The sequence below is a fragment of the Haliotis rufescens genome, unplaced genomic scaffold (assembly GCF_023055435.1).
Source record: "Haliotis rufescens isolate VD_foot unplaced genomic scaffold, xgHalRufe1.0.p SCAF_11, whole genome shotgun sequence".
Lineage (NCBI taxonomy): Eukaryota > Metazoa > Mollusca > Gastropoda > Lepetellida > Haliotidae > Haliotis > Haliotis rufescens.
The window spans coordinates 40,702,034-40,729,995 of record NW_025963791.1 but is presented as its reverse complement, the minus strand read 5'-3'; the positions used below and the strand labels follow the sequence as shown (position 1 = coordinate 40,729,995).

The 27,962-nt window shown below is 40.4% G+C and overlaps 1 protein-coding gene across 1 annotated transcript in view; it reads right to left on the bottom strand.

Annotated features, from left to right (window-relative positions):
• Positions 1-187: 187 nt before the first annotated feature.
• Positions 188-27,962, bottom strand: part of LOC124142324 (Usher syndrome type-1G protein homolog) — a 45,583-nt gene continuing 17,808 nt past the window's right edge. Inside the window, exon 2 of the mRNA XM_046510736.2 lies at positions 188-7,002. Coding sequence (XP_046366692.1) covers positions 5,688-7,002 — 1,315 coding nt within the window. The 3' untranslated portion in view covers positions 188-5,687. The remainder of the gene's footprint in view (positions 7,003-27,962) is intronic.

Below are 27,962 nucleotides of genomic sequence, written 5' to 3'. Positions count from 1 at the left end.
ACAAGCGTGGCAGTGTGTGGTTGAAGCGCTCGCCTGTCGTGCTGAACACTCATGATTCCCAACATGGCCACAGTGTGTGAAACTCACTTCTGGTGACCTTGCTGGAATATTGTTGTAAGGGTGTAGAACCCAACTCACTCACTCATACACCCTGGTCCCAACAAAGTACATACAACAAACAACTAACTGATTTGATCATAATTTAATGGACACAAAAATCAACAGTGAATTTGACTTAGAGTTTCATCCGAGGATTACAATGATACAGTTGATTGGATTTCAACATACAGCCTGTCTGAGTAATAGTCATAAATACAGCTATAGTTCCAGGTTCACAAGCGCTCATCACAGCCTTGAGAGGAACACACCAAGTGCCACCTGACCAGCTGTTCCGAGCTACACCTCAAGAACTGCAACACACATAATCTGTACAGACAGACACCTGTAGCCCCCCTCAGAGAAGTGACACAATTAATGTATCCCCATAGTTTGGTGTTGATTACATTATCAGCCCTGTATCTTAAAGGGGCTCTCTGAGCAAGGTTATTCCATAAGCTTGGATCTAACATACAGGATCCAGGGTTATGGCCAAAACCGAGTGTCATGTTTGAGAAATATTAAACAGGTTTATAATTAATGTCAGAATCTTGTTGAACCTGTTTCAATAGAAATGAAAAGAATGAAACTGATAAAAGCGCTTTATTATAAAAAGGTAAAGGGACCGTCACATTGATTGATATTTGAGTCAAGTTTAGGCAAATAATGTTCCATTGTTCTTCACTTCTGCCCCTGAGATTCACCCTGCTGTCAATCGAGTCTTAACCCTAAACAAATTCTTTAAATAAAAAGGCTGCAACATTTCCTCATAAACTGTTTAGACAAGTCAGTATTTGACTTCACCCTCCAAATTAAAAAGTAGTTCTTTGAAGTCTCAATAAATAACACTACCAAAAATGCATTGACCATTTAGAAGGACTGTTGAACGGATCTGTCACATTCTTACATTCAAAACTGAAACTTACTAGTTAAAACAAATTTGATTGAAAACTGGATTGCACAAAAATTATAATAAAACAACTCTTTGTACCCCCAAAATCACATATTCCATTTCAGATATGTGTATCATGAGCAGTTTTGTGGTGAACATCTCCCCTTTAAAGCATCACCTCCAGAGGCAATAAGGATAGGTTTTGTTAAGAGAAAAATAACATGGCAGCCATATTGAATTGCATCCTAAACCCCCCAACCACCCCCAATCCCCCTACTGTTTAGACCTACATCCAGTCTCTGTCACCTCTGTGAATGAATCTCAAGAAACATTGTGAGTGTTGTGAGATACATAAGAGTAATTTTTCTAAAGTCTACACTACTATGTTTATGTTGGCCTTTCTTGAAGCTATAGATATAGGAAAAAACAGGATATAGTTTTGGCAACTGGAATAATACATTAAATGCTTCATTTAAATCATATGACACAATCATACTCATATAGTCCCTGCAGTAATATTGGGATAACAACTTATTCCAGTTCTTTTTATTAATATTTTTGTCATATATATTCAGAATTCTTGTGCACCAAGAGGCCTTACATGTATCAATAAAGTTATAACACATAAAACATTTATTTATAAATAAACATATTTCTATATCTATCATGTTAACAGTGCAGCGAGATACTGGTTCCCTAAGGAGGAACCAGAACAACCTAGAAGCTAGTATATCAGAACAGCAGGTCATAACATGACAATGAAGTTTGGCACGCTTTACCATATATACCAGGCTTAGATATTTGAGCTCAGATATTTCTTATAGCATATCAACACATTTTGGTCCTTTTTCAGCACAAATTGAGAACAAACTTGGGTATAGATCACTTGATGATAGTCCTTGTTAAATAGAATATAGATGTATCATTTCAGAGACTAAGTATCATGATACAATACTACATACCTGCATCCACTGAACAGCATCTATGCAAGACCATATGTAATCAACAATGAAACATTATCACAGCTCGACTCACTTTAAACCCTACCCTCCTTTTTATCCAATTTAAGATGTTTTGTTTCAGAAATAGGAGGTAACTTTGATAACAATTATATGTCAATAGACTTATATACCCTTTTTAATACCTTTCACTTAACTTAACAAAATGGTTGAAATCTCACAATTTAGCCCTTCCCAACACAAAGGTAGTTATATCAAATTTTCTAGGCATAATTTGAACACCTATTCTTATTGGACTTAGAAGGATTCTTTTATGCTATACTGAACTGATGTCATTATACATCTATGTGTGTGTACTGGTGAGGGTCACTGGACTGGCACATACAATTAATGGTCATTCAAGGGAGACAACTGCTACACCATACTCCATGGTCACATGTCAGGACAATACGAGGTGTATTACAGAGACAGAAGCTGTAGCATTTAGTCAGGCCCTTGACAAACTATCTTGCACTCTTTGACTTTTGTCATGAGGAAACGGTTTTATCAATAAATGTTACAAAAGACACAAAATCCAACCACACACTCTGGGGGACCAAAACATTAAATCCTTGATTAATTTTTTTTAAATGATTTCAAAGATACAATAATTCATATTCAGTCACTAATTCTGACATCCTTCCTTGTCATAGAAACTGTATGTGTAATAACACAGGAAATGCCAAACACTTTAATCAGTCTAATTACTGTCAATGCTACATGTAAGATTGGTCATTTAAATGGTTGTTAATAATAACAACTGAATTGATGTTTGATATAACAATACAAGAGAAAGCTGTATGAATGCTTAAATGCATCAAAGAACCTTATGTCATATAATATAGAGAAAGCCCATGAATTGCCTGAATAGAACTGTCAAAATGGAAATGAAAAAGAACAAAATACAGCAAAACTTCATAACTCAGCAACTGGATATTGTTTGTTGTTTAATGCTGCACTCACCAATATTTCAGCTATATGATGGCAGGCTTTAACCAATCAAGTCTGGACCAGACAATCCAGAGATCGATATTGTGAGCAACGATCCACATTGATGGGGTATGATGACACGCAACCAATGAAGACACCGAGCCTGACCCCCCAATCCATTTGGTGACCTCATACCCCTAGCATGGGTTGCTGGGGATGCAAAGGGATCCATGACATCTAACAATAGTAACTTAGTCTCCTGGCAGAGCCCTTCATCTTCATGACTTGACCTCACACGAAACAAAGTCGGATAAACAAAACATTTCTTTCATTATTGCTTGGCTTGTGAATCTGCTGATCAAATGTTTCACAAATGTGCAAACAATGCTGATGTTTTAATGTTCTCAGATTAAACAAGGCATTCTAGACATTTTGTTTTTGATACTCCCTGCCAAGACTCCTACACATGTTAGTAATAAGCTATGTGTTTAAGTGGGAAGGTGATCATGACGGGTCGTTCATTTCATCTGTTCATGAGGTCAAAAAACACATATCACCTTGTTGCAATGTTTGTTTTATGCAAATTACTCATCCAAGTTGACCCTGTTTGTGCCCAGCATATGGAAACCCTGTCTATGAAGACAGTACGTCTCCAAGTGATCCACAAATCTCCATATGTGTGATATTCATATGTATGTACACACGTGAAAAAACTTGTGCACTGCTTCCTACATATTTCCATAACAAATAGACATTTTCTTAAACTGACCCAATATGATGAAAAACATTTGGTTTTGTTTACGAAGTAACATACTCATATTCAAATACACACAAAATCTTATAATCTAACGAGATGCTCCTTGGCACAGTTACTTGGCAACCTGTCACCTGCATCCTCTGTCCCATGCACCATATGACTTAGTACTGCGACCATCTGGAGGAACATGCAGTGGTTTGTATTAACATCAGCCACTGTCACCATATCCTAGACATTTCTTTGCATGTGTTAGTGACGGCTGCCGACGGTGGAGCAGGATATGCTCACCTTTTCGCGAATACCTGGCAACACTATTTGATAGTGATTCATAAACACATGCTTATGACATAATTTGAATTGAACAATCCACTCAAGATTTTTTATGACTATGGAAAAAAAGTTGTGCCTCTTTCAATTAAAAAGAGATCTATGTCATATTTGTGTAGCGGCCATAAAATTTATGAGTCCTGTGATGGGATTTGAACCGCTGACCTTCTGATCCGAGGTCGGACGCCATGTCAACATGACCAAAGGGGTTAGCTGACAAGGTAAGGATGTCATCTGTGGGATGCCTCCATGACCTGCTACATATACATATAACTGAATAAGGCTCATGGAAGATCGGGATATATGAAAATCATAAGGGCCGGTGCCTAACTGTTTTCCAGGTGTATATTCCCAACAGTACGATGGGCCTGCTAGACTACACCATACATCTGAAAAACATGGAGTAAACAAGACTTCCTTCCTCTATGTAACGCTGTTGTTTTATATTCCAGTATGTAATATCCTACTCAAAAGAAGAAAAGGAACACCCAATTCTTTCATATTACTATAGTTAATCTGTTAGGGAATTAAAGATTAGCCATACTAAAATGAAAGAATTGGGTGCTCCTGGACTTTTTTTGAGCAGTATAGAACTTGTTCCCTTCATGTTAAATCATAACATGAAGAGTTATACAACTGTATAAACATACACATTTTAGGAGAAGAAATAAGAAAAACTTACTCCTTGTCATGTCAAAATATCAGACTGATAAATATCACATTTGCTATTTCTGGGTATCAAAAGTTGGCCAATAAAGAATTGAAAACAGCTATTCCCACACTGTACCTGCAAAGAATGCCATTTTCCATATGGTAGGTAATGGTAAGGTATTATCCTGTGTAGACATGTGGCACATTGTATAACTGATATGCAGGTGTTTTGGGGGGATGAACTTACTCTAGATGCCATGGGATATACAGGTTTGAAGCTCTGGGTTACTGTAAATGATAGCAGTGAATCATCTATGAGTTTTTCATGTTTCAATAACAAAATTCTAAATAGAAACATTCATCATCCCAACGCTTTTGACAAAAAACAGAAAGGAGGTACCACATTTGGGAATGAATATTTTACAATGTGAATAATAAATATCTCAATAACAAAAAATCCTTACTCTTTCAGTTGATCTACACAAACATATGATAATGTTTAAATCCAAACAATAAAATCACTCGAAGAATATTGTTCACCTGTATGATGTACTCCTTCTTTAAATGTACTGGTGTAATGCTGAAAGAATTACAATAACAAATATCTGCATAACATAAATTCAATACAACATAAAACAAAATTGTGTTCGAACTTTCACTAGTTCTAATTTTCACATTTCCTATAGACGAAATTAAATATTCACCACAATTTCAAGCCCAAACTATGAAGCAAGTGTCCATCCTTGTGAATAAAGGCACATATCCAACTGCCTTCAGTGAGCCACAGGGAAGCTGCCTTTCCAAAACACTCCATGTCTGCATTAATGGTCAGCACTTGTTGCTCACTGCTAGTCTTCAATCCCTTAAAAATCTTTCCTACATACAAAAATAGTGTCACATATTTGCAATCCTTACAACATATTTAGGCACCATTCACAAAATCTGTTAATTGTCTATGTGTATATTTGTATTGCTTATCAAAGTAAACATTCATATGATGCATAATTTTTAAATATTGATCTAGACTTCAACATCCTCACAAGAACGAGTCAGTCATGTCAACAGGGGTTTGAAGCACCTTTTTCCGACGCTCCATAGCTTCGAGTAACTTTTTCCTCGGCCCAAATGGCAACCCTACTTCCTTCATTTCAACGTCTGACATTTTCATCAACAAGTCCAAGTCAACCCTTTCTTTAGTAAAATGAGAAATGTAATTTGGAAGCCCAGCAGACATCAGGAACATTTCCAAGGAAGAATACTCATTTTCCTCATCGTCATCATCCAGGTTTTCAAGGTCATCTTGGTCCCAAGGAAGATCCTGCATTCTGGCAGTGATGACGTCAGCATCTCCACCCTGGCCATTTGTCAACTCCTGGTCATCAAATCCCCCATTGACACCATTCATCATCCCACTCGTTCTATCACCTCCTGTTTCGAAAGACTGTAATGTGGACATTGCAGGATTAATCTTCCTGAAGAATGACGTCTGCCCAAAGCCAGGTCGGTACAATAGTCCAGGCTGATCCTCCTCATCCTCATGGTCACTGAAGTAGCTATCTACGCCTGAGTCTACTAAGAGATCAGACTCACTTTTGTAAGATTTACTCAAATTGCTTTTGTTTGGATCAAATAATTCGTACACTGCAGGTCGCGAGCTGCTGACCTCATTTGCAGAGTGTTCGCCACGGCTCGTCATGTACATCACCTCGGCTGAAGCCCCACGGATACCCTGTACTCCATCCAGGGACTTCACAGTCCGCTTACCTGACCCATCAACCTCGCTCGTCTTGAAAGATGAATCTTCAAACAAAGGGTTTGTTATCTTCTTCTGCAGAACCTTCTTAGCTACCCCAGTTCTAGTCCCGTACGTGAGGCCCGCCATGTCCGAGTACTTCTTGCCATACGCAGGACCCGGTCTATTTTTGGCATTTGCTCCACCACGTAACTTCACTGTCAATGTTTTGAAAATGGATTTCTTTTCAGGTGCTTTGAAATCATTATTCATGCTGTTTAATTTCCGTTGTTCTTTTTCTGCTCGCTTTTCAGCCTCTTCTTGAAGTTTTTCGTATCGTTTAATGTTTCTATCAGCATTCTTCAAAGCTTCCTCTTTCAATTTGGCAACGATTTTGGGGTTTTTGATTTGTTGCTGTGAACAAGAAGTATCAAGAAGACGAACAACCTCATGTTTTTCATACAGTGATGCAAGATCCATGGCAGAGTGATGATCGTTGTCGAGTGCAAAGAGGTTGCAACCCCAGTTGATGAGGTAGCTGACGACGTCGACATGGCCCCACCTGGCGCTGTGGTGAAGAGCTGTGAAGCCCTGGTAGTCGCTCTTGTTGACATCGCCTCTGCAAAACAAACAAAGACAACTTACATTTGGAACATTATCAAATTTAACAAGATTATATATCAGTGAGTGAATGAGTTCTTAGGCAGTTTTGTTATCATGGTATGTCAAACAAAACTAATTTCTAAGGCTGCTTTATATAAAAAATAGTGTCCCATTGAAAACTATTTTGGTGATTGGAGTGAGTAAGTTGGAGTTTAACGCAGCTTTGAGCAGTATTCCACTTATATCATGGCATATTCACTTGACGTGGGAGAATATACAAAAGTGCTGCTGGCCTACCACTTCGGTCACAACCCACAAGCACGGGGATGGAGCTGACAAAACAAGAATCAATCAGGGAGAATGTGGGATTTTAAACCACAATTCTGGTGAGGTTTCGGGCACATCTAAAGGAAGCATTTCTGCATTGTGAATTACAGCACCTGAGACGAATGAGACCACCTCTTCCTTAAACGTAGATACAATCATCACAATATTCATAATATCAAAACTAACAGGCCACTCCTAGAGTGCAAGATTCTATATTATTCTGGTAGCATGTTCCTTATTAAAGTGAAGGGAGGGAGTTAACTGACTATGAAAGTCCAGTTCCCACCCTTGCCAAACTAGGCTGGAATTATGGAGTTATAGTTTCCCTGGACTAACAAGTCTATGCATAGTCCAATCAAAATCATGTAACGAAATCGACATCCGGTTCGTCAACTGCTGTGCAGATTTCGGTCGATTGCAGGATTTGTAAAGCATGTGTACTGCCAACTCAGCATCAACAGATATTTCCAAATCTGTTCATGTTTTTAATCAAGGTGCTCATGTGACTTGATGCATTTGGCTAAGTAAAACCCATTTTTTACAAATTCAGTCAAGTCCCGTTAATCCAACATGGTTGGAAGCATATGATTATGTTGGATTAACGAGTATGTTGGATAAACGAGATTAAGTTGTATCAGCGTTCGTGATCGAAAATCAGACAACTTCACAACAGATAACGATACAAACCTGTAATAAAGAAATGAATAATGAAATATTCATATTGTTATGTTACATTGTTAGCGGAATGTGTTTTCTAATCATGCAAACTCTAAAGCTTAACACACGGTTAGGGCTGTATGACTGGTTCAACATATTTTAAAAAGCATAGTCATGAATGCCACAATGCTTAAGAAAGCTGCTTTCTTAGTAGCTTATGTCTACTCCCTGTTAGTTATGTCATTGGTCCATCAAAGTTCGCGAAAGGTCGTTCTGACGTGACCTGTAATGGATGTCCTCAGCGGTAGCGAGAACTTGTATCTGATTTTAATGATATTGAGGTAATCTAAGCATGTGATTAATCCTGTTTTGTTTACTTAAAGCATTAATTGTTTATTGTTAAGCAAGTTTATATCTGCAGCAGTTGTAATATGTAGGTAACAGCCGACTTGTCTCGCATCAAAACATGGGGCTGTGTACTTGCGGGCAGATGACCACGGAGTACGCTGATCACTGTGTTGGATTAATGAGACAGATTAATGAGTGATTTTGGTAATTCGTTGCAAATTAGGTGTGTCGGAGTTTGAGTGCGAGACTGTGGGCTTAACGGGTCTAAATAGCACTGATTTAATCAGTTCCCATCATTAGTGTCGGATAAAGCAGATTGTTGGATTAACGAGTGTCGGATTAACGATACTTGACTGTAGATCTTGATTATCGATCTGATCGTCTTGACTGGGAGCCGCCATTTTGTTAGAAGCAAATGCAAGTGATATGAGAGGTGGAACCTGATTGGTCAGTAGGAGGGATATAGAAGGGACATAACCCATTATAGCCGCTGGTGGCGGTACCACAAGCCCAGAAATTCCAGTCCAGTTTGGCAAGGATGGAAACTGGACATTTATAGTCATTTAAGTCCCTTGCCTCGGGAAGATGGCAAATCAGGGGCATAAAGTTGCCATGTTCACGTCCCATCCTGGCACATTGAGTTGAACAGGATGTCACATGTAATATATTTTGTGTATTTCTATACAATCTTCGTATGTACAATGAATGATCAGTGATGTCAAACGTCTAATTATAACATCATTACATGAAGCCATGACTTTATTAAATATGGCGACTGTAAGATGAACACATGGGCAGATCCATAGCACCTAGAAACGCAAAATCAAATCTCAGGAATTTTAAAATGTTTACCCAAAATCACGAAGTGAACAAAAACACATCCTAGGTGGGCATGTTTGGGGTCTGAAACGGGAGAGGCTTTAATATCATCTTAAATGAAGACTTTGGAAGGTTAACTTTTAGACAGGGATGGCAAGTTCCAGGAGTTGCCCGCCCTTTGGTCTTCATTCCCTGGGGTAGGGATGGATGCCCACCCCTCTGGATCTATCACATCTCCCTGAAGCAAGAGAGTTAACTGACTATAGCCCAGGAATTCCAGCCTAGTTCGGCAAGGGTGGAAACTGGACTTAAAGTCAGGTAACACCCTTGCCTGGGAAAGATGGATCTATCAGGGCCGGTTATGTCTGCTATTCACACAATGTCATCACCAATCTCATTAAAATCAGATCTTAGTTCTCGCTGTCGCTGAACAAAGATCTGAAGACATCCCATTAAGGGTCAAGCAGAATGACCTTTCATCCAACCAATCAGAGCGTCGCTTACCAGATCTTGAAAGTGACAGTCGGAATGTGTTTTCTAATCATGTAACCACGAAATATTTAACACGGAGTATTCCGAATGACAGTTACGGGTTTTATGATTATATCCATACAATCTAGGCCATCTATAAGCCATTCCAGAATATTCTTCTTATCAGTTTTAATTTTTTTTAATCGAGAATACGTCAAAATATGTTTCGAAGCGTAGTCAGCAGTTTGAAACTAGTGTCGTAAAGCTCAAGAAAGCTGCCTTCTGATTGGCTAATGTCGATTTCTTGTCGGCATTTCATTGGTCGGTCAAAATTCGTGAAAGGTCGTTCTGACGTGACCCGTAATGGGATGTCCTCAGATCTTTGTTTAGCAGTAGCGAAAACTAAGGTCTGATTTTAATGAGATTGTGTCATCACAGACAACGTCTGAATGAACTGATTAGTCACCACTTGTCTAGGCCCTACTGACACACGTCGAGTCTCCAGACCACACACAAAAAGAACATGTCAACTTGAAGCATCCTCCAACTCTGTACAAGATACTTTGTTAAAGTGTGCCTGAGGAAATCTTCCACATCCTCTATCTTCAATGGATGGACTGACATCTGATCTACTCATGGTGCATTATAAGTAGTATTTAACTGTATACATTGATGAATGCAATATGCCAATCTCGGTACAAAACGGGTGCAAGGTGTAGGGAAGTGAATTTTAAAACTTTTAGAAAAGCTGTGCATACAATGGTAACTCCAACATGTACAATGACATATGCGGACCCTGGAGTTTCAACTATTCATGTTCACATATATTAAAACACATAGAACTGAATCATTTAGTAAAAAGGTTTAAAAAAGAACAGCAAATTATTACCTAAAGTATTTCCGTTCATTGTAAATGTACCTCCCTTTATTAATTTTTTTATTTATGAACCCTCCCTTTTTAAAAAGCTGTGTGCCCTGCCTTTCCAAAAGCCGAATCTGCGTTTGTAATGTTAAAGGACCAAAGGACAAGCCACTATTTTTGTATACCTGATGACAACAGCAAATGTCAAATTGTGACATTTAACGGAGCTCTGTTTTAAGACATTAAGCGCTCAGACAGATAAGTTTATTGCTTGCCATCAAATTGTTTTTAGAGACAAAATATTTCACATACGCATAGACATATTGATAGACATATTTATTATCTTAATCAAGCCAAGAAAAACAGTTTTACCTAATGAAACATACTAATTTCTCACACAAAGCTACTTGTCAACCTGTTGTATATTTCTGAATACCTGTCAGTCCGCTGTCATCCCACGGACTGAGTCGTGATGTCTGGCTCAACACAGTGATTTATCTCACTGATCAATATAATGGCAAAAGCATGTAACTCAACAATCCCTTCCTGGGCCAAAGTGATATTATTCCTGAGCACAATAAATAACTCTTTCTTTCCTAGACATGCAAATCATATGGTACCTGTATATGCACACACCCTTCACACTGACAGTGTATGCTGATTAACGGGAGATCCTTCTGCATAGGGATCGCTGGTTAACATGACATCTGTGGAACAGAACTTATGGAAGTCAACTTCTTTATTACGAGGAACTAGGTCTGGGACGGGTAACTCGGGTACCCAGGTCGGGTGGGTACTGAGTAGGACCCGGGTACCCACAGGACTACCCGGACCCGTGGTTAGTCACGTGATATATTGTTTAATGACAAAATTATCTAGAACTCTATGGTTACACTACAAGTCACTAATGTTCACATTTCTTTCTGACTATGCACCCATTCCTTCTGATTTTTCATATGGGTGAATAAAGATATAACTTAATTCAACTTCAGTGTAAGAATGACCAGATTGTTTAATACATGTATCTAAATACGTTTTGCCAGGACTATGCTAAAAATGTTCCCAATCGGACATTTTGATACATCTCTTGAGACCTACAGTGGGTACCTGGGTAGGGTCAGGTAATAGGGTGGTGGGTACCCGGGTAGTAAATGTGGACTCGTCCCAGCCCTATGAGGAACACAACGTTTCGGAGTATATGCTAACTCCTTCATCAGGTGATTGAATGAAGGAGGAACCATATACTCTGAAACATTGTGTTCCTCATAATAAAGAAGTTGACTTCCATAAATTCTCTAACTTATGTGTATAACTTCTAAATGCCTTTCAAAGACTTGAAATGTCACCTGGCTCACAGTGTATTTCTACCACAACGGCACTCTATTGTACTCCAGGTTCTCTGGGTCTAAATTGTCTCACCCCACTGAATTCTCCAATCAACTACTGGTTTTCTATGTCCGAGTGTGGCACCCTATGACACTCCGGGTTGTCTGGTCTAGATTGTGACACCCCATAGTACTTCTCCCATCATCTACTGGTTGTCTGGTCTAGATTGTGACACCCCATAGTACTTCTCCCATCATCTACTGGTTTTCTAGGTCTAGATTGTGGCATTCTATGTAGATCCTATCAATTACTGGTTTTCTGGATCCAGATTGTGGCACTATATGGTACTCCAGCCATTAACTACAGGTTTTCTCGGTCAAGATTGTGAAACTTTAGTGTGCTCTTGCTATCACCCACAGTGTTCGATATTACTGTGAGAAGTCAAGGGGTTCAGGTTAAAACCTGTTTGTCAAACATAACAGATAGATTGGGTGCTTAGAACAAACTACCATAGCAGCAACCCTCAAGGATTTCTTGACCCCCTTCATTTTTTACATTACTACAGCGTATTGAGAATAAATACTACAGAAGAATATCGCAAGGATTCCAGGACACCATCTCCCCTGTTATTTCCAGCACTGCCCTTTCAGGGCAACTGATTTATCCAATCATTGAAGAACAATAACCAGAATGCAGTCATTCATGCAATGGTGTTTACTAACAGATCATAAAAGTAAAAATGTAATAACAATGAAGGAGACACTTAATGAACTCCTCGGCACACTGTTAACGAATGCTAACAACAGTTGTGAAAACAGCAATTACTCCAGCTGTGTAGCACCACATTACTACATTGTCTTCACTCCATGGACAGCAATTCCCTCTCTGACTCAACCGGGTGCCACCATAATCAAGTAAATGCCAAAACATTTGTTTTCTCCCTGAATCAATAACGTGTACGCATGATGTCTGCCAGACTCAAGGTCTATTCAAATTTATTGATTTTCGACACTGATTACTGATTGCTCTGATTTTGTTTAAAAGAAAATTATTTCATCAATGGGTCATTTGTACACGCACTGGCTTGATAAGCTCAATGCCGTCAATAGAATCTACACAAGAATGCTCTTAGTCGTGTTCGCCAGCCTGAACTTGCCGGCTCTCAAACGATTATTTTTTTATCCGCAATCTTGCAACTGTGGGTTTCCTAGGTTTTATAGCGTGATAAATTACTCCATGCACTGAAAGGTGCAAACCAATGACACAATACACGGCTCTTATCAGGCCTCAGCAAACGACACTGGGAATCATGAAGAGGGAAAATGGTGGCAAGACCAAAACATTGCGTGTCAGAAAAGACACGGTAGATCACTTCATCATCAACCTCAGAATATCCAGTTAATACATGAATCCTTATCGATTTATTCTACATGAAGTTGATCGACTTTAAACTTTATCCCTTTTGATGTCTTGCACGATTAAACTGCAGTGCAAGTAGCTGGGTTGGATCGTTTTACAATAGTGACAACCTGTCGTGTGTTTTGGTTCACGTGACCTGGGGGTCGTGTGCACCTGGATCTTCCCCTGGAGTAGGGACTATGAAGTACTGACAGTAAATACCGCTAAAAACAAAATGTCTCTCCAACATCAACAACTGGGAGAATAAAATACTGAATATGCCATTACTAGCACCCTCCCCTGATAAATAAATTGCAAGTGATTCTGTTGCATTTGACTGGCGAGGCAAGCAATTTGTTTTGTGTTCATGTGTAGGATTCACAAAGAGAGAACACCATTTTTTATGTTGATACCTCCATCAATGCCAAAACTATTGAAGTAGATTCTTAGATAACCTTTCCAAATTACTCTCGTGCAAGGCATTCCTGTCTCCATAGTGGTCGAAATATTAATGTTGAAGTGACGGAGGGTGGGAGGGTGGGAGGATGTGAGGGTGGGAGTGGGCAAGCAAAACTGCCACTATGTCATTGCAGCCTGTAACAATTAGATCTGGACCAGACCATCTAGTGACTTGAAATAGGAGCCGCTATGTCAGCCTGACTGAATCTGACTACTGACTCCTGTTTGTTGTGTCTAACATAAAATACTAGGGACCTATTCTGATCCAGAAACATTTCAAAGAAAGTGCTCAATTTTGAACTATAGGAAGGAACGAAAGGAATAAAGGTGTTATTATGCAAAATATTTGTTGTCACTGCAACAAGAGGTCAATGTTGTTTGCGTGATGATTTTTGCATCTGTGATGAGCATTTAGACTATTTTTGTCAGTGTGTTGTTACAAATCCAGCTATATGATGATGGCGTGCGAAACAACTAGACCTGAAAAAAACAGATATTGATATTGAGGAACAATCCACTCCGTTGGACCACCCAGTCACTGACAAGCACGGGCACAATTCTACATGACAATAGACCCGTGAAGATCGGGGGTGGAATAGGTCTTCAGCAACCCATGCTTGCCGTAAAACGCGACTATGCTTGTCGAAAGAGGCGACTAACGGGATCAGGTGGTCAGACTCGCTGACTTGGTTGATGCATGTCATGTATCCTAATTGTGTGGATCGATGCTCATGATGTCAATCACTGGATTGACTGATCCAGTCTTGATTATTTACAGACCGTCATCATATAGCTGGTATATTGCTGAGTGCAGCTTTAAACAACAAACAAAACATGATAATACACAGGTATGTGGACAATGAGTAGGACGCATGTACCTACCCGTATCATATATCGATTCATATTTTATGTCTGTATGAATTTCCAAAAAGTAAGAAGTATTGCACTAATCGGTCCTAAAACATATCTTACAAATATATTAACTTCTGTCATGACAAAATGCTAAATCTGATTATATAATACAATGAGAACTAGCATAAATTCCCCAGCGTTGTGAGTTGACCCAACTGGTTGACATCAACACCCTCTGGTCACCCAGGCCACGGGGGCAGTGGGGTAGTCTAGTTGTTAAAGCGTTCTCTTATCACACTGAAGACTCGGGTTCGATTCCCCATATGAGCTCAATGTTTGAAGCCCATTTCTGGTGGCCCCTGCTGCAACATTGCTAGAATATTGCTGAAGCAGCGTAAAACCATACTCACTCACTCACTCAGGCCACATGGAACATGGAGGTCCCACAATAACGTACAATGCTAACCAAGTATTGCAATACACATCATATAGTCACTTTATAGTTATTGTGTTTATGGAGACATGAACACAAAGTGCGCACATTGTTTTTCACTATTATTACTTCCATGAACACAAACACATATGGAAGTCAATTGTTATAAATACATGCATCAACAATAATAGTGAGTGAGTGAGTTAGGTTTTACACCGCTTTTAACAGTATTCCAGTTATATCACGGCTTGTCAGCTTAATGTGGGAGGAAAGCCCGAAGTGATGCAGGTCTCAGACGTTTACCACTTCGGTAAAACCCACGAGCACGGGTATGGTGCTGACAAACCTAGAAACATAATCGGGGCGAACCGGGATTCAAACCCAAAATCATAGGTTTCTGGCGTGCCCAAGGGACGCAACTCTGCACAGCGAATCGCGGCGCCTTAGACGACTGGGCCACCCGTGCCCCCTCAACAATAATACCTTCACAGACTCCTTAAGTTATCATTAACACACAACACACTGTAGACCCAAGTACCAAGTCAGTGACATCGTTGAGCTCAATAATGCAACACAAACCCCGCCCATTCTGTTATCTTTTGGGGCGGTCGGGTAGCCTAGTGGTTAAAGCGTTCGCTCTTCACACCAAAGACCCGGGTTCCATTCCCAACATGGGTACAATGTGTGAAGCCCATTTCTGGTGTCCCCTGCCGTGATATTGCTGGAATATTGCTAATAGCGGCATAAAACCACTCACTCACTCATTCTGTTATCCATCCATCTGGAATTAGTACTGTATTAGCACAAGCCTTCGTAAGCACCAACATAGATTGAAAGCAGCAGTTTTGGGCAGTGATTTGGTGAACGCCCAGATCACTAATTACAGTACTGTCACACTGATGAAGTTGGGGACAGAGGTAAGCCATTCTGGCTGCTGATAAAAGCATCAGCTAGAGCTAGTAAGACGTTACACTTCTGGAGGCATGCTTGTACATTATCACACTTTGGCCTGGTACACTTTCCAGGTTTAATTCCGTCCCAGCAAATCCTCTACTGCTCATGGTAAATTAACATGAAAGTTCATTGTCCTTTCTTCTTCTGTTTGAAGGTTCTTATATTCACTAAGAAAAATGTTTGTTGTCCTTTGTGAAAAAGAAGATGAACTAATTCTAGAAACTACAAAATTAACTGTAATCCAAATTATCCCTTGCTAGCATTTCATAACCCCAGCAACAACATGCAACAGATTCTGTAACTGTTTCGAGATTTAATTATACATTTAGAGTTTGGTGTCAAAGGTTATGTCGGCCTTGCGTAGACAATTAAAGTGTCGTCTGCTGGAACACTACAGATTACAAACAGGTTTTGGCAGCCTGACCCAGGATTCAAAGCTCCTCCAAAAAACATTGCTGCAAATATTGTGGGAGTCAACAGTGAGTTTATCATTACAGACTTGCCAAACATTTGTTGGACCCCTATGGGGCCAGGGAGCCTTTCCCGGTAAACATTACCAGACCCTCACCAGCAAGCAGACCCCACGCATCACGATCAGGGATAATCCCAGGACTAGGACGTAATTGATGCAGTTAATCTGGGCATCGCTTGCTGTCAGACATCTTGTCAACAAGGCACACTCTAATATAAGGCCGTCATTGTGTACCACAGACAAAATGTCATGTAGTTTGTCTTGTGTAACTTTGACATACCTCATCTTTTGACACTGTTAGGTAAATGTTTTCAGAATGGTTAATATATGGAATGGTTTACTTGGTCTTTTATGAATGGGGCCACATCTGATATTAAGGCATTATCAAGAAATGTCAACAAACAAAAAGTTTTGGATTTTTTACTGATAATAAGCAAATTTACAGGTCAAATGGCATCAGATCTATCGTGCTTCATGCTTATGTCACCTTGACCTTTAAGTTTGAAACCTTCGGCTGACCATCACATCACGTTCAGAGATGGAGCTGTGTACACAATATTACTGCCACTGGTTCCGACAGACCACGAAAGACGAGGTATGACGAGGGATACATTTTTGCCCAAGGGAAATGTTATATTAAAGTTATGGGAAACGTTGAAACATAAATGCGTAAATTATCACACATGTTCAAATGGCTGACAACTAGCCTTTATCAGCTCACCTCGCTAAAAGGCAAGTAAAGTAATGTTGTGATGCGTCGTCTGTCTGCTTGTCAGTTCATTGATAACTTTTACATTTTTGACATCTCCTCTGAAACTAAAAACTTTGTATGAACGATCCCAGCCATGGTGTCTACAACAGGCACACAGAATTCCAGTCTCACATGGCTGCCATTGTTTCTTCGTGACTTACGAGAGCAGCCGAGTCTTGTGGCTCTATTTTCCTTTCTTACGCTTGCATGTGTTGTACTTTCGGTAAGATCAAGAATGGCTAAAATTCGTGAAAAGGCAGATTATTCTAGATCAATACCCCAGTTGTTTTTTTCACCATGATCTTCAACTGTCTTTACACACATCTCATAAGAAAATCAACCTGGTTCAAAGACTTGATTATGTTTTAATATTTCAAAAACACTTCCTAGGTAGCAAAAGGTACTATCTGACAACCGGGTCTCTGTGTGCGCAAAGTGTCATGAAAGAATACCTATTAGTTTTAGAGACATGGTCTGGACAAACACAGTGAAAACATAAATATTTTAATTTGTTGTGCCTTACTTCACACTGCTAACTGTAAATCGTTAGTGTGCCAGGTATTTGGCCATCCTGTCTATGAAAGAGATGGCTTACGCACAACAGATAAGAGCACATGCAAGTATCATGATACATATCGGATCCTGAGTACAGTATCGTGACATGTATCGGATTGCCCAGTTGGTGTATCGTCCTACCCCTATATATATCATGGGTATGAAACCTAAGAACTTTGAAACATAATTAAAAAAAAAAACAACCTGAAAAGCACTTTTTTATTATTAAGCAGAAGCAAAATTCTGAGTTTCCCTTTTCACACAATAAGTAGGTCAAACTGAATGACAATACAACAGCAAACATGACAACAAATTTACAAAAATAAATCTGAAATACTTTTTTAATTATATTTTTTTTCCACCTACCAAGCAGGATAATGTCTAAAAGAATTTGCAAACCATGTAGTGAAACACTTGTTAGGTTGTGCTACTATTTCAAGCATTAAAATGGCAGTGAAAAGGGAGTGGCCTGTTTGTGTACCATGTGTTTAAGAGAAAGGTATGACTTGTCACACGTTTATGTGCATGAGACAGGCGACATCGTTATCTCATCTGATCTCTCCCGATCATAATGTTTGCACAACATGAAACTCTACCTGTCCTATGATCTCATTATTATGCAGACTTCTCAGAAACAAGATAATCTTGTGTTTGCTGGCATAACATCTCCACGGAAACCTGATACCTGCCAATGACAGTGAGGGCTTGAATACTTCATTGATGTAGAGAGCTGATGTTACATTTCAAATATTGATACTCCTCCCCAAGTTTTCCTATTAGTGTCTCCCTGTTGGGATTCCAAGGATGAGGTGAGGTGAAATCGGTTAAACGTTGCATTCAAGATTATTGCACTTATATAGCTGTTTGTACTAGTCCAAACAAATGCTGATTTTTAAATGCTAGAACACTGAGACACCACGCCACAGTTTAACATGGATACCCAACAGTATACTGACTCCGAGCTGAGCTGAATACTTGCTTTATTTTTCAATTCTGAGCGTCAGGCTGGGTAACAACAAGTACCATCTTGTAAAGTCTTTTGGTATGAAGCAGTTGGGGGTTAAACCACCGACCTTCTACTCTCGGGGCGTATGCTCGAGCCACTAGACCATGGAGGCAGTCCGGGATTCCAGAGCAGAACAGAGTGCCAACCACAGAACCAACTCAAGGAGGATGGGTGTGTTGCCACGTGTCCCCCTGCTGATCGTGTATCGTAAGGACTGTGTGGAGTGTTGCTTGTTTGGTCAGCCACTGGTGTGAATGGGCCAGATTTGATAATTGACAGACCACTTCACAGCTTTCGAAACTTGTGCTAGTCTGCTAGCCTGAGACTAGTAAATAGGGCTGAGGGCAAGTAAAAATCTAATGATGGTAGTAGTCCTCATTGACTTGTAGCATTTTGTAGCAAGTTAGATAGGTGTCTAAAACCAATACCATATACATACAAATAAACTATGAAAAGATGACACTGCCACAATTTGAGGGCTATAATTATGAACCAATTCTCAATGCTTCAGTTTTGCACAAATTGGACCTGAATAAAACTAACAGAATATCAAAACATAGTAATATTTGTGTCCTGTTCAAGCAGGACAAACCTAGAAACATAATCGAGGCAAACTGGATTCGAACTCATGACCATAGGTTTCTGGTGTCCCCAAGGGACACAACTCTGCACAGCAAATCGTGGTGCATTTGATGACCTGGGCCCCGTTCCACAAAGCGATCTTAGCGCTATGATTGTCGTAAGTCAGTGACAAAGAATGGGAGTTACGATCGACTTAGCGCTAAGATCGCTTTGTGGAACGGGGCCCAGACCACTGGTGTCCCCTAGGTGATTTGGGAATTTTTGAGGCAACGTCAATGGCATCTATACAATATCAGCATCCAAACAGATTAAATCCAAAGAAGGCAAACCATTTGTTATTGCTGAGTGATAAATATTATTTTGGTTCGACATCTCACCACTTGCAGAACACAGACATTCTACTTAGCCGCTGTGACCACCATCACTTTGCTCACGCAACATCAAACCGGAGGCTCCATGTCCCACTTTACACATATTTTGAATTTTAAGAGGATGAAAAAGAAGAAAAATGTCAAACTTCATGAAATGAGATTAATTTGCTAATAACTTGTGAAACAACCATTTTAACCAAAAAAACATTATAAAAATGATGTTAAAGAGCATACTTTTTCTTTTTCTTTTTACATTTGCAAAAATGAATTAAACAATAATTTGGTCTGGCTTTATGATTAAAAACTTTAGTAGTTACAATATTCATGATAATAAGTCCAAAGAACAACAGAGCCTTGACCATGCATAACAGAGGCTGTTGAGATTGACATAGTTCTCTATCGACATGGCAGAGGCAATGCTCATTGTCCTACCATGACACCAAGTTATGGGATATCTTATCAGCCTCACCTGTCAATTCTCAAGTGTGTTGGAGAGGTAAGACCCCAAATCCCCAGCTTGCATACATCTAAATATGGCAATAAATTGACGGTGCAGCCAATCAGATCACCCTTACACATCACAAATCATGACCCTTATGATAAGAGAACAGAAGTGTAACAACTGTCAAATAGAAAAAAACATTTGTACTTCTTAAGAATATGATTATCAAACATGCAAAGTTTTCATGAACATAAATAAAAAGTTACAGAGAGTAATATGAATATTTACAACATGTCAAACTTTGGCTGAGTGCAATGAAAACAAGATGGGTAACAGAATTCATGTCACGCAGAATATGACATTCCGCTGTCTTCAAATGAAACCAGTGTGTCTGCGTACCTATTAGGCAATACCTGTGATAAAGAACAGGTGTTTTTTTGTGTAATACAATACCAGTCAGTCACAATAGCTCCACTATTACTTTTTCATTTCAAACTCTAAATGAATGATGTTATTGTACTTCGATAATGTAATTTTCACAATTCATTTTTAATTTCATACCTTTTTAAGTTTTTGGTTAAAAAAAAACACATTTATGAGATTTAAATAAAAATAATTTGAAAACGTTCATTTCTGAATTACTAAGACAAAACCTTTGTAACATTACATTCTTTGATGCCAAGTGGATTGTCAGTGCAACAATAGCATAGTGAGACTGAAAACATCAATAAGACTCAAGATACATTCAAGCTTGTAGGATCCATATTTTCCACTATTGCTGCAATTAACTCTATTAACAACATAGAGATTCGACTATTTGTTTGTAAAATTAAAAATTTAAAATTTGATCTTCAAAAAGACTTAGTTTATCAAAGATACGCATGTTTCCATTCTATCAAAGCAACTTAATACACTTTATACCTAAAAATTGTTTCCTGTAAACGAAACTAGGATAAGTACAGCCTCTCTTAATACATGCTTACCATGAACAAATTTTTAAAGGCTATCCATTATAAATTTTCTCTTCTACAAATTCTCTTATTTTGGAGGTCAAGTTCAAATGTGTTTAAACCAATGATGTTACACCATTGAGCCCTCCAACGTTTGATTGCAGCATACATTGGGTTTTGGCAGTTAAATTTGAAAAAAGAAAATCAAACATTCAGATCAAACATATTTTCAGCCACCGATATGTGATATTTTCTCTTGATTACCAACTCAATTCTTTAGAAAACCATGGACATTGAACCCATATAAGCCATGTTGATGTTCAGCCTTCATTCTTCTTATGTAATGTAAAAATACACACACATCTGGTAATATTATATACAGCAAGTGATACTGTAACCCTGTTTAGGGCTTCAGCAATCACTACAAAGCCCTCACCCTGTATATATATATTACATGTACTATAGTTAATCTGTCATGGCATATCAGATTAATTATAGTAATATGAAAGAATCAGGTGGTGCTTTTCTTTTTTAAAGTAGTATATATATTATTAACATCAAATTATCATATTTATCTTTTGTACCTTCAGTTTTTGCCTTGTTATGCTCATGACTTGTCCAAACAGGTATCGTAACTTACCACAAAGATAAAACCACTTAACAAGATTATACTGATGATTACCTTATAATAACAGAGTAATAAAATAACAGTTCATGTAATTTTTGTACCAACAGGTACACTTGATATAACTATCAACTATTACTTGTTCTAACATAAATGTTATGTAATACTTTTAAAAAATTGCCTGTTTCCCAAATCAAGAAAACTGCTTAGAATGGGGGTTACTTGATCAGATCAAAGGACAGGCCACTTGGATGATTTGTGTCACCTGTCAATTGTCCGCTAACGATTTCCACAGGTGAAAGGCAAACATAAGGACCAGGTACAATTGTTTGCTGTTTCTCCAGTGTGTCTCCTGCAAGGTGATTGTATTTGTCCATGTCTATTATTGATGCTTGGGCAACTTTAATGCTCTCTTCGTATTAGATCCTCAAAGCTTGATAATGCTGGTTTATCACATTCCACAGGCCCTCTGTAATGCATTCCATGTTATAAACACTGGTATAACACATTGAAATAAGCACTGTGGTATAAATGTTGTGTGATATAAGCACTTTGTGACATAGGTACTGTGACTGAAGTACTTTGTGATTGGTATAAGTGTTCTGTGACATATGCACTGAGGTATAAATGGTGTGTGATATAAGCACTTTGTGACATAGGTACTGTGATAGAAGTACTTTGTGATTGGTATAAGTGTTCTGTGACATAAGCACTGAGGTATAAATGGTGTGTGATATAAGCACTGAAGCATAAACACTGTATGATGACAGCACTGAGGTAAAAACGCTGTGTGATATAAGCACTGAAATCTCCATTACTGCAACACATGAAAACAATAATGCAATATATAGTTATTTGTTCTAATGCCTTAAACAATATATACCATACTGCAACACATACTGCTTCACTTTGCACTTTGGCACTTTATATGCCAACATATGGCAACATGTACTGTGACACTACATATGGCAACATGTACTGTGACACTACATATGACAACACGTACTGTGACACTACATATGGCAACATGTACTGTGACACTACATATGACAACATGTACTGTGACACTACATATGACAACATGTACTGTGACACTACATATGGCAACATGTACTGTGACACTACATATGGCAACATAAACTGTGACACTACATATGGCAACATAAACTGTGACACTACATATGGCAACACAAACTGTGACACTACATATGGCAACATGTACTGTGACACTACATATGGCAACATGTACTGTGACACTACATATGGCAACATGTACTGTGACACTACATATGGCAACATGTACTGTGACACTACATGTGGCAATGTGTACTGTGACACTACATATGGCAACATGTACTGTGACACTACATATGGCAACATGCACTGTGACATAACACAAGCCTTCTGTGATTTGGCTCGACTACTGGTAATTAGGTGTGGAGCAATAATACTAAGGCCACACAATTTTTATTTTTCGTTTCACAGGCCTGCCCCCCTACTGAAAAGCAGCGGGTCGAAAACATCTATTGAATGGAAAAACATTTATTTTTATTATGTTTCCTACTAGTAATATACCTCCTCTTATACAACATAAAATGTTATAATTCTATATAAATTCCATGTCAACTATCAGTGATTCAAGAGGGCACCTGTAGTTATAACTTGATGGCCGAATGACATAAATAAATAAATAAATAAATAAATAAATAAATAAATAAATAAATAAATAAATAAATAAATAAATAAATAAATAAATAAATAAATAAATAAATGACATTTGTTTTATTTTTTATTTTGACTGACCTTGTGTGAAACAAAATTAAAAATGTGTAGCCTAAGAGCAGTGTAAAGCCAAACTCCCTCACTCACTCACTCCTATGGCAACACTATTATGCAGCTTCCATATTGCAAACACAGGTATACAATGCCACACTCATACACCTGCAACACCTGGGTTATCTGGTACGCAGACAATCTAGCAATGAGGAAGGAGACATATTTCAGTTTCTTCCAAGAAAGAGGATACTGTCTTCTGCAGAACAGTAATTTACATGTCCAAATGTCCTTACAGAAGTAACAGAGACACACAAACTGGCACATTATATCCATCAATCACAATGAAAGTACGTCATCACTTACCGCCCCAAGTCCTGGTCATATTTCTGTGTACATGTAACATTATCTGAGGCATAATGCCAACACACAGGACTGAGTGATCGATCATGTATTCCGATAAAAATCATAAAGAGGTCAGATTAAGTTTAGTAGACTACTGGAACTACATAAAAGCTTAAACACAGCCTTATTGTTACCTAAACTGACAAAGCAAAAGGAAAACTAACACAAACATAATAGTAACGGACCAACTGAATTAGTTCAAAGTTCCGTTGCTTTTTAAAACAAATTTATAGCATTTCATATTTATTAGTTGAAAGTTTCTAAAGCCATATATTCACTTTTTGTCACTATTACTGTAGCAAAGGACTGAATATTTGATTGAACTTGAGTTGTCAACATCCCCATATTACCTAACCCTAAGTCAATAACAGTAAATCCTTCAAATCAATAATTTACAATTTCATTACAGCTCATATCATTCCCGTATCTTTAATTTCAATGACTTCATACTTCAAGGAATAATGGTTGCCTGACAAGGTGAAGGTGAAGTGTGTCACGTACAATACCCTGTAGGGTGTGTCCGCCACACTCCCCGTCTGGGAGGCACATCCATCATTACTCCTTACCGACTCCTCCACACTGTCATCCAGTCAGCGATCAAGACGACCCACTGAACAACGTTGCCGAGCATCCCGGGAATGACAGGGGCAGTGAATGTCAACAAACAGTTCTCAATAGATTCCTAGAGGTAGAAGGAATTGAGTTGACGGATGGATCAGAGAGAAGATGTCAGTTTGGCCAACAAAACAAATGTGAATCACTTGGACAGTTTCCACTAAAAGGTCATTAGGTCATTCAAGTTGTAGCCCCTTCTACACTAGCCTCTCAAGGCACCTTCTCCTCTCCCACACTAGCCTCACAAGCCACCTTCTCCTCTCCCACACTAGCCTCACAAGCCACCTTCTCCTCTCCCACACTAGTCTCACAAGCCACCTTCTCCTCTCCCACACTAGCCTCACAAGCCACCTTCTCCTGTCCCACACTAGCCTCACAAGCCATCTTCTCCTCTCTCACACTAGCCTCACAAGCCATCTTCTCCTCTCCCACACTAGCCTCACAAGCCATCTTCTCCTCTCCCACACTAGCCTCACAAGCCACCTTCTCCTCTCCCACACTAGCCTCACAAGCCACCTTCTCCTCTCCCACACTAGCCTCACAAGCCATCTTCTCCTGTCCCACACTAGCCTCACAAGCCACCTTCTCCACTCCCACACTAGCCTCACAAGCCACCTTCTCCACTCCCACACTAGCCTCACAAGCCACCTTCTCCACTCCCACACTAGCCTCACAAGCCACCTTCTCCTGTCCCACACTAGCCTCACAAGCCATCTTCTCCTCTCCCACACTAGCCTCACAAGCCATCTTCTCCTCTCCAACACTAGCCTCACAAGCCACCTTCTCCTCTCCCACACTAGCCTCACAAGCCACCTTTTCCTCTCTCCCACACTAGTCTCACAAGCCACCTTCTCCTCTCCCACACTAGCCTCACAAGCCACCTTCTCCTCTCCCACACTAGCCTCAAAAGCCACCTTCTCCTGTCCCACACTAGCCTCACAAGCCACCTTCTCCTCTCCCACACTAGCCTTGCAAGCCACCTTCTCCTCTCCAACACTAGCATCACAAGCTATCTTCTCCTCTCTTCCACACTAGCCTCACAAGCCACCTTCTCCACTCTCACACTAGCCTTGCAAGCCACCTTCTCCACTCTCACACTAGCCTCTCAAGCCATCTTCTCCTCTCCCACACTAGCCTCACAAGCCACCTTCTCCTCTCTCCCACACTAGCCTCACAAGCCACCTTCTCCTCTCCAACACTAGCATCACAAGCCACCTTCTCCTGTCCCACACTAGCCTCACAAGCCATCTTCTCCTCTCCCACACTAGCCTCACAAGCCATCTTCTCCTCTCCAACACTAGCCTCACAAGCCACCTTCTCCTCTCCCACACTAGCCTCACAAGCCACCTTTTCCTCTCTCCCACACTAGTCTCACAAGCCACCTTCTCCTCTCCCACACTAGCCTCACAAGCCACCTTCTCCTCTCCCACACTAGCCTCAAAAGCCACCTTCTCCTGTCCCACACTAGCCTCACAAGCCACCTTCTCCTCTCCCACACTAGCCTTGCAAGCCACCTTCTCCTCTCCAACACTAGCATCACAAGCTATCTTCTCCTCTCTTCCACACTAGCCTCACAAGCCACCTTCTCCACTCTCACACTAGCCTTGCAAGCCACCTTCTCCACTCTCACACTAGCCTCTCAAGCCATCTTCTCCTCTCCCACACTAGCCTCACAAGCCACCTTCTCCTCTCTCCCACACTAGCCTCACAAGCCACCTTCTCCTCTCCAACACTAGCATCACAAGCTATCTTCTCCTCTCTTCCACACTAGCCTCACAAGCCACCTTCTCCACTCTCACACTAGCCTCACAAGCCACCTTCTCCACTCTCACACTAGCCTCTCAAGCCATCTTCTCCTCTCCCACACTAGCCTCACAAGCCACCTTCTCCTCTCTCTCACACTAGCCTCACAAGCCACCTTCTCCTCTCCCACACTAGCCTTGCAAGCCACCTTCTCCTCTCCACACTAGCCTCACAAGCCACCTTCTCCACTCTCACACTAGCCTCACAAGCCACCTTCTCCACTCTCACACTAGCCTCTCAAGCCATCTTCTCCTCTCCCACACTAGCCTCACAAGCCATCTTCTCCTCTCCCACACTAGCCTCACAAGCCACCTTCTCCTCTCTCCCACACAAGCATCACAAGCCACCTTCTCCTCTCCAACACTAGCTTCACAAGCCATCTTCTCCTCTCCCACACTAGCATCACAAGCCACCTTCTCCTGTCCCACACTAGCCTCTCAAGCCACCTTCTCCTCTCCAACACTAGCCTCACAAGCCATCTTCTCCTCTCCAACACTAGCATCACAAGCCACCTTCTCCTCTCCCACACCAGCCTCACAAGCCACCTTCTCCACTCCCACACTAGCCTCACAAGCCACCTTCTCCTCTCTCCCACACTAGCCTCACAAGCCACCTTCTCCTCTCCCACACTAGCCTCACAAGCCACCTTCTCCTCTCTCCCACACCAGCCTCACAAGCCACCTTCTCCTCTCCCACACTAGCCTCACAAGCCACCTTCTCCTCTCTCCCACACTAGCCTCACAAGCCACCTTCTCCACTCCCACACTAGCCTCACAAGCCACCTTTTCCTCTCTCCCACACAAGCATCACAAGCCACCTTCTCCTCTCTCACACTAGCCTTGCAAGCCACCTTCTCCTCTCCAACACTAGCATCACAAGCCACCTTCTCCTCTCCCACACTAGCCTCTCAAGCCACCTTCTCCTCTCCAACACTAACATCACAAGCCATCTTCTCCTCTCTTCCACACTAGCCTCACAAGCCACCTTCTCCACTCTCACACTAGCCTCACAAGCCACCTTCTCCTCTCCCACACCAGCCTCACAAGCCACCTTCTCCACTCCCACACTAGCCTCACAAGCCACCTTCTCCTCTCTCCCACACGAGCATCACAAGCCACCTTCTCCTCTCTCACACTAGCCTTGCAAGCCACCTTCTCCTCTCCAACACTAGCATCACAAGCCACCTTCTCCTCTCCCACACTAGCCTCTCAAGCCACCTTCTCCTCTCCAACACTAGCATCACAAGCCATCTTCTCCTCTCTTCCACACTAGCCTCACAAGCCACCTTCTCCACTCTCACAATAGCCTCACAAGCCACCTTCTCCTCTCCCACACTAGCCTCACAAGCCACCTTCTCCTCTCTCCCATACTAGCCTCACAAGCCACCTTCTCCTCTCCCACACTAGCCTCACAAGCCACCTTCTCCTCTCTCCCACACGAGCATCACAAGGCAATTTCAACTACCCCCACAGTGGCCTCAGCATGCCTTGCAAAAACACCTTCACTTGACTATTTTCATGGTATATCAACCTTCATTAGTCATTGTCCCAGCAAATCAACCTCTGTGTAACCATGACCATAACCATAAACAAAGTACCTTCAACTGACCATTTTCAGCACATATATTTTCATGTAATCATTTCCAAAGAACACACACATTCACTTAACCATTTTCAGCACATATATTTTCATGTAATCATTTCCAAAGAACACACACATT